At 39.9% G+C, this 9,062-nt stretch overlaps 1 protein-coding gene across 1 annotated transcript in view; it reads left to right on the top strand.

Moving 5' to 3' along the window:
* LOC108967662 (sodium channel protein Nach) overlaps nucleotides 1-457 on the top strand; it is a 4,833-nt gene extending 4,376 nt beyond the window's left edge. Inside the window, exons 9-10 of the mRNA XM_018931232.1 lie at nucleotides 104-216; nucleotides 288-457. Of these exons, the coding sequence (XP_018786777.1) occupies nucleotides 104-216; nucleotides 288-457 (283 nt within the window). The remainder of the gene's footprint in view (nucleotides 1-103; nucleotides 217-287) is intronic.
* The last annotated feature ends 8,605 nt before the right edge of the window (nucleotides 458-9,062 follow it).

Raw genomic sequence — 9,062 nt, 5'->3', positions numbered from 1 at the left:
ATCAGGTAACTAAATTAGGTTTCTGACTTTAATAATATATATTTAAACCCCGACAAAGTATACATACATATATAAATTAAATGTATATTTTGTTCAATTGCAGAGATATACCCGCGGAAAATCTATCGAACTTTGCTTTGACCCATATTTATTTCGGCGTCTCGCATATTCCGATTTTTAGACGTGTACTAAAGGACACTTGGTTTGAAGTACTGAGTGAGTTTGTGTATTTCTTCAGAAACATTAACTACTGTTTTAATTAATTTTTGTACTAATATTCTCTGCAGGTTTTATTGGCAACATTGTGAGCATTATAACGGGCTTCTCATTGGTTGGTATTTGTGAGGTGCTATACTTTATCTGTCGTCAATTGTTTTTGGCTTTTAAAAGTGAAATGGCTTCTGAACGCAAAACTAAAAAGCAGAAAGCAAAGAGAGATTTAATTATTTTGCCGTGAGAAATCATTCTAACTGTATTATCGCAAAGGTATTTTGTCTGAATAAATTATTAATAACTACAGATAACTTGTTGAGAATAATGAAGAGCTTACAGACTCTATTATAGCAAGGTTCGAGAAAGTTGGCTTCATAAGTGAATCCAATCAAATATCTGTGGTTATGTTACATTCACGTATCCTAACTAAATAGGTAGGTGTGTAAAAGTTCTGCTTTTTCGAAAACAGCTGAAATAGCTGACAACGCAAGAAACAACAGAAAGAAAGGCGCGTGTAAAAATTTGATAGCTGTCGGATCATTAGTTTGTGAAGTACATATATCCGTATCAATTTGAGTGCTAATTGTATAATTGATAAAAAGCAATTTCGCGTGTTCATAAAATATGTATTGCTAAGTTCAGACGTGCTGAAATGAGCATCGGAGCCACTGAACGCAATGGACGCCCATAAGAGGTTGTTACCGGGAAAAACATCAAAACAAGTTTTTCCAGATAGCAGGCACTGTAAGGAACGTCTCACATCATTAATTCACGAACATTTGGGTATTAGAAATCTCTGTGCAAAGTGGGTTATGAGCGAGAGCACTTTTGACCAAAAATTACTACTTTTTGTCGTCGATATGTGACAATAGGTGAAATATGGCTCCATAATTTCACTCCGGAGTTCAATCAATAGTCATCCGAGTGGACTGCATACGATAAACCCGCCCGAAGGCGTGGAAAAATACAACAGTCGGTTGGCAAAGTTAAGGCGACTGTAGTTGGGCTGCGATATTGTTCAACCTCATTTATGTAACGCTCCCATTCTGATGTGACTCTCTAGCTTTGCAGTTACCAGCGATTTCGCTATGACCAGGTATCCAAGCGAGTCTGTTGATGAAGTATCTTAATGCTATTTGTGGAGAGTACAGACATTCCTTAATTAGTTTTCAGTGCACAATTAGCAAGCTCAACTGTTTTTTCTAACAGAGTGGAGATCTTCCTCTGCCTCTGCTTAACTCGGCGGGTATTTCATCGAATACTCTCAGAGATGGAGTGTTTTCATTCATTCGGACGACATGACCTAGTCATCTCTTAAATCGCTGAATTTCATATGTAAATACCGTTGTAAATCTCGTACAGCTCATTGTTCCATCGATTGCGGTATGCGCCGTTGCAGATGCGCAAAGAAACATGTCACTGTCAAAAGAAGCTTTGAAATCGACGAAGAGGTGGTGTGTGTTGATTCTCTTTTCACGAGTCTGAGATTTGGGGCATGGTAAATATCTAGTGAGTTGTTGATTTTTCAGGTCTGAAGTCACACTGATAACGTCAGTTTGTTGACGGTGGGCTTGCTATCGTCCGACTATATTCTACAAAGACGCTGATGTATGCCCCGTATCAGTTTTTCTTCGCCGTATTGGAGTAGCTTGGCCGGCAATCGATCGGCCTCCACCGCTTTGTTGTTCTTCAGACGAGTAATTGCTATTCCAAATTTTTCATGTTCGGGCAATGGAACGTCTGTTCCATCGTCATCGTTTAGAGAATCGGATTCATCATATCCCAGCTGTTATGCTTTCAGTGCTATCAAGTAAGCTTGAAATGCCATCCCAGAGTTCCTTTGTTTCAAGTTGCTGATGAGTGCTTTCAGTGATAAGGATTAAAAGTTGAGCAGAGAATCGTGATTGCAGTTTCTCGACGTCGAACCTTCCTTGTCTTTGTTGACATGCGTTTTTTTCACTGCAACAAGATAATGGTCCGAGTCAACGTTAAGAACTTGGGGCGTACGCATGTCTAAAACACTGGAGACGTTCTGTCGTCTATCACAACATGTTCGATCTGGTTGGTGGTTTTTCGATCCGGAGACAGCCAGGCAGCTTGTAGAATCCTATGCTGGGATCTAGTACCACAGATAACCATATTTCGGACGCCGACGAAGTCGATCAGCCTCAACACATTTGGGGATGTTTCATGACCACTCATCTCCAGCTTTAATAGGAAAATTAAATATTTCTTTAAATAAATCTTCTTCTTCTTCTTCTATTATATTAAACTCTATGTTTTTTTTTTTTTGAGGGGTACTTTTCAGTTCATTACAATGAAACAGTTTCCTCCTTAACTCAGCAGTATCTGGACGTACTCCGTGACTCCGCACAAAAAACGCAACGGGTATGCAAAGTAATTTAGAAAGCTTTCCGGTTTTTGTAGTCCGCACAACCGCAGTAATATAACGAAATCAGATTTAGTAACTGAAACCGCGACCAAGACCAAAGATGCGCGCTCATTAATAATTAATTCAATTAACATAAAATTATACGCGCAGGTATGCATTTATAGATGTAAGTTTGTATATATGTGTGTGGGTAAATGCAGCTTAGGTGTAAGAGCTAACCAAACATAGGTAGGAAGCTGACAGAATTAGAAAGCATGTCCGTGCAACGCCTGCAGGTTGGACTAAGCAGTACCTGGTAAGTAAGACTCGTGCGCTGTTGATGCTCCTAAGCAGCTTTTGGCCGCGGGCCAGCTTGGAATAATGAATTCAATTTGTTAACTGAAAATGTGCGCAAATTTTCGCTGCCACTGCCAACAAGGTGGCAACGCGCCCAGTTGTTGTTTGTGTTCTGGTGCTCATTGTTGCAAATGCTACTGTTGCTGTTGGCTGCAACAAATGAAGCTACTGAATTTAAATGAATGCAACGGCATTAAAATATCCGTCGAGCGATGGGCGCATGGAGTGCTATTGAAGACACTGCCACCGAAGTTATTTGCGGTAACATATGTGGCGTGTGGCACGTTGCATACGCTTGTATGTACTGCGGCGCTACTTATGCAGCGCAGCGCCGGCGCATTTTTGCAACTCGCCGGTATTCTGCTATTAAATTTGCAGTAGCAATAGTCGTACTTAAACAACAAATACATGCGGAGGCATTGTGGCAAACAGCTCATTTGTTCGTATCTGAGATTCATCTGCAGCATTACCCTCATAGTAGTAATAGCCAAGTAGCTTTGCAAAAATCGCAAGCAACATCAACAACAATCATTATGTGGTGTGTGTTTGTTTGCTGGGTATTTATTAACAAATTGCCACGAAAGTTGTGTGAACTGTGCATGTTACGTTACCTCGAGGCGGTTGGTGGGTGGCACGTTGCTGGCGGCTGGTTTGCACCCATTTATTATATGTAGGTATGTGCATGTGCATGTATCCACTTATGGTTGTTTGTTTGTGTTTATGGAGATGTGCTGAAATAACTGCTGAGCGCATGATAATATGCAGATCGTTGAAAGTTTATGTTAAAGTTAGTTGTGCAAATACTTTTCACTTGAGATTATTTAAACAAACTTTGCCTGCGTTTTGGCGCTAACGATGCGGCTCGTAGTGTAATTGCTACTTATTAGCGAACGTGAGTACATACGCTTCTGCTACATCCCTACGAACATATATACCTCGGAGTGAAACCAACTAGTTATAAACTACTTTACAACTAGTATGAGTCTCGCAGTCGACTAGTTCCCTCAAAAGCCAAGCCAATTTGTATTTTTTGGCATAATCTAGCACTGACTTTTGTCCAGATCCTTGACTTACAGCTACAAGTACATTCCCCTCTCGAAATTTGTGGATGCCATTCCAAAAGAACAGCGTCGGCTCGGCGGAATGTACCGATGTGAACTGTATTCTAGTGAGATCGTTCTGTATCGATCGAAAGAAATGGTAATAAGAAAGGGTAATGTGCGAGTGAAGCAAAACTTCCCAGCCGCTGTTTTCCAAATAGTCTTTAATCTATAGGAATAGGAATCTTATTGCCTCGTGTCTATGCACTAACAAGGTAGTTTTGTTCTTTTCATTGGGAGTGCTTTTTTTAAGTGGCGGGTCCCAGATCCAGCGCACAATCCTGAGAGGATGTTTCACTTTCTCACTTTAGCTTGGTATCAAGCGTTTTTGGCTATCAAGATGACACTTCATCTAAGGTCGGAAGTCGTGAGCCACGTAAGCCATATGTAAAATAATCGTCTCTAGATACTCCCAAGTGAATACCGTTGAGAGAACTTTCCTTACTTGCGTGAGCTTCTACACATGGCTCCATTCTACAGGGCCGATGGGTTGCCGGCCGAGCTTTTAGATATGGAGCATGCATCAGCTTCTTTGTACAATATGGTCGGACGAAAACATGAACGACGATTGGCATTAAGTGTGCTCTGCCACGTCCACATAAATAGAGATCCCACAGTCAGCGCCAAGTACCGTGCGATAAGCCTCCTCAACAACGCATATAAGGTTCTATCGATGTGAAATTAAAGAATTGATTGGACCTTATCAGTGCGGCTTCAGGCCTGGAATATCAACAACTGACCAGATATTCACCATGCGTCAAAAAGGAAGAGCCCGGAGAAAAGACGATAGACACACTACCCATTCGCCGATTTAAAAGCTGCTTTTGACAGCATAAAAAGGAGCTGCCTTCATGCCGCTTTATCTGAATTTGGTATCCCCGAAAAACTAATAAGGCTGTGTTAGCTGACGTTGAGTAATACCGAAAGTTCTGTCAGGATCAGGATGAACCTCTCCGATCCATTAGATAGCAAACACGGTTTCAGACAAGGCCATTCCCTATCGTGTGATTTCTTCAATCTACTCCTGCAGAAAATAGTTATAGTTGTAGATCTGAATAGAGAAGGTACAATCTCCTGCGAGTGTATATAACCGCTAGCTTACACCGATGACATCGATATAATTATAATTGGCCATAACAACCGCGCCAACTGCGAACTGCATTGGAAGTTGAGAAGTAAGGTCCTCTCTCGACGGGCAAAGATCAAACTCTACCAGTTACTTATAATCCTCGTCCTGCGATATGATGCAGAGTCGTGGACGACAACAACAGTGAGTCGCCTTTTTGAGTTTTCGAGAGAAAGGTTCTGCTGATACCGCAGCCGATGGTACAATGAGCTGTACTAGATATGCGTCGACGTTGACATATTTAGCGAATTAAGAGACAATGGAACCCTGGCTAGGTCATGCCATCTGAATGAATGAAAACACTCCAGCTCTAAGAGTATTCGACAAAGTAGTCCCTGGGGGAAGTAGAGGGAGAGGAAAATCTTCACTCCGTTGGAAAGACCAGGTGGAGAAGGACCTGGCTACACTTGGAATCGCAGATTGGCGCCAACAGCGAAAAGGCAGAATGACTTGCGCGCTGTTGTAAACTCGGCTATTAGTAAAAGGTTCAAATTAGAGTTTTTGGACTGCTGATTAATTATTACTTAGATATGAGCATAAGTCTGGATAAAGCTATGTGTCACCTCTAGACATGACTATTATGGCCTGGATTGGAGTAATGCGGGCTTTCGCAATTATTGTGGAAAAATAAATTTTAGTGAGAGTGACTACATCATTAGATGTTGATAGAATGCTCCTGAACTAAAGACTTTCTCTATACATATCGTGGTATTCGAAGGTAGTTACTACTGGCGTGGGAGGAGAACCACTACTACAAATTGCATATACATAATTGTCTTACTCTCACTAGATTTGTTGTTTATTATCATATTATATCCCCACTCATATTTTTAAGTATCACTAATGTAGTAAAAGCTTGTTATTGTTAACTGAAATTCTGTAAAAAATAATATATTTTCATAAAAATATTTCAAAGCCTTTGTGAAGAAACTTTCGAAAATGTATTCCCAATCGAAATAATCTGAAATTTTCCACTCTTCTTCGTTACCATGCACCTCCATTCGCTTGCCAACGCAATCAACGGAAGTGTCGGTATCCTTGATATTCACCGCCAACCCACCACGACTAAGATCAATGTCAATACCCCCTTCACCAATGCCAACGTCCTCCTCAGCTGCTCTTGCATCGCCACTGCCAATTTGTAAGTCTGTGTGTCAAATCTTTTTTCAATATTTTTTTTTTTTTGCGTGAAAATCATACAAACTTATGCCAGAATACTGATGTCGCCACTTGTTGTTTTTGTTTCATTATTTTTACGCTTCATTCAACTCTTTCGATTTGTCTTTTGTGCCCTCCGACTTACCGGTGTAAGTGTATGTGAGCGTTATGTTATGTTTTCATTTGTCTGTCGCGTCTGCCGGCTGTTTGGTTACAGAATGCGCCACTGCGAATTGCATATTTTCTGTTTACACATATTTTTGCAGCACATAATGAAAAGCAATCAAAGATGCAAAGCCAAGATACGATGACTTCTGCAGCTTCTGTTGAGCATCGAACCGACCAGTGTTTGCTGGAAGGCTGGTGCGCTGAACGCTTTTGTGTTTTGTTACACGGCACAGTGGTGCAGTATTGACTGAAATTTGTTAATAGAAAATATAAAAAGTAATAATTGTGTGTCTAAAATTTTAGCAAATATTTTTTTTTTTGAATTTCAAGTAGTTCTTTGACATATAGTACCTTGAAACCTGCTGATAGTGCGTTCAAGATTAGAGAAAAAGTGTTCTAACTGTTCACTGTCCTATTGGCATTCACGTGGTAAGACTAAAGAATCGTCAAAGCTGTATGGAGGAAAGTGAGGTGGAAACATTAAACCCTGTTTTGTACTCCTTCTCTGCCCATACACCGGCGAGGGAGTTGTAGGTGGGAAGAAGCCTTAGGAGGAAATGCGTAATGAGCCACTTTACGGTCAAATCGTAGGGGAATGTTGGAGGAGGAGTTTACTATCAAGAGCTTACTATCTCAAGCTTCAGACTTGCAGTGCAGGATGTTGTGATTTAGTGCTCCGGAGTGCAGCCTCCTTCAGAGAAGTGATCATCCACTCAGGTAGCAGAGCGGCGATACTAGCCTTGAACTCATTAACAGTGCGTTGAGGGTTTTTAAAGGAGCGCCTAATATCAATAGCATCGAGTGTCTTTGAGATAAGACTGGTATGGGTGCTAGGCTACAACGGAATCGCAGAAAATTGTAAAGTTGTTGAAATACGAGTAGTAAGAAAATTCACCCAAGTACCGCTATCGGTGGAATGGGAGCGGATAGCTAGACAGCTGGGCTTCGCGGAAATTTGGCCAGCGCTGAGCCCCCATCGGTATATGCGTTTTCGCAAAATCTTCTTGGCCCCAGATCGATCGCATAAGATCTAGTGATCTCTTTGACCTCAGTACGGCTAGCCTCTCTCTAGTTGTAGGGCTTTTAACAGGCCATTGCCCTGTAGGCGTTCACTTTTTAAGGCTGGGAATCTTACCAGAAGCCATTTGCAGAAATTGCTTCCGCTCTGAAACCTCTATTATCGGCTAAGCAATTTCTGCAAATGGCTTCTGGTAAGATTCCCAGCCTTAAACGCTTTTTCTTAATTACGGATTTATGAAAAAGCATATTTAAACAGTACGTCAGTTGCTTTAAAGGATTTGATTTGTCGAGTATATAAACTAATAGTTCTCAATTGAAGATTTTCCGAAGAGTAACCGCTACAAATTATATCGATTATTGAATATCAAATTAAACACCATGAAGAAATCTTGGGCAAAGTAATCTTTAAGTATTCACAAACGGAACATTTTTTAAAATCAGTTGTATTGGCTGACTTTGAATAAAGTCTCAGTTTTTTGTTCGATGAGAGCCTTAAAGCTGATTTATACTTGACATAAAATTTTACGTGAAAACTCTAATATCCGTAATAAACCAAAATCGTCCGGCACCTTCCATTAGCATTCTACGTACCGAATTTGCTACACAAGTCTTTTTAAATAATTGAAAATTGCGTAACACTGACTATAATATCAAACTATTTTTTTAATCAATAGAATGTGCTTTTTTATTATATTATTATATTTTTGAAAATATAATTTTCGCCAAAAACTCTTTATAACTAACATCTTTAGTAGCATCACAAAATATCATGAATTGTTTCACTGTGCGTTGTGAGCCAAAAGTAAGTATGTAAGCGGCAAATATGCACGGGGTTTTGAATGAATGGCAATGCTGTTCGCTCATTCATTTACAATTTGTTTGTGCGTAATTTTTCCTATTGACACAATAAAGTAGATGAATGGCGGAAAAGTATTCCTGTTCGTTTGCTGGCTTAAACATACTTACCCACATACATACACACACATCTATAAATATATAAACGAACAGACGTTGGTGCGCATGCATGTTTGTATACAATCAATTTGTGCAATGAACTCAACGCCGCTGAAAATGTCATGAACTTGTACCGGAAGGCGGAAGTGTAGACAATTTGACATTCAGAAATGAGCTTAAAGCACTTTGGTAATATATTTTTACGGTCCTTTAAAGTTGATGACAGCTTTTTGGCCAGACTGAGTTTAATTCTATTTAGATAATTGATTCCACTGCTGCTTAAGATTTGGTTTTTCCCCCAGCTATGGTTAAATATCCATTGAATTATTCATACTATAATTAAGTACTATTGATATTATCGAAAATTATTCTTTCTCACGACATCAGTAAAGAGCTCAACCGGTTTATGGTTATAGTTTTTCTTGCTCCTGAAAAGCTCTGGTGATTTTCAAGAAGAAATAAAACGCACACAATTTAATGTTACAGTCAAGAATTTAACTCTTTTATAAATATAAATGTTACGGCTGGGTCGAATAAATTTCAGCTGAGAGGTTCAATTCTCGACCACTTTATACAACAATTGCAGAAATAACGC

The sequence above is a fragment of the Bactrocera latifrons genome, unplaced genomic scaffold, assembly GCF_001853355.1.
Source record: "Bactrocera latifrons isolate USDA-ARS-PBARC rearing strain unplaced genomic scaffold, ASM185335v1 scaffold_194, whole genome shotgun sequence".
NCBI lineage: Eukaryota > Metazoa > Arthropoda > Insecta > Diptera > Tephritidae > Bactrocera > Bactrocera latifrons.
The sequence above is the reverse complement of the archived record's forward strand: the minus strand, read 5'-3'. Positions and strand labels throughout refer to the sequence as shown.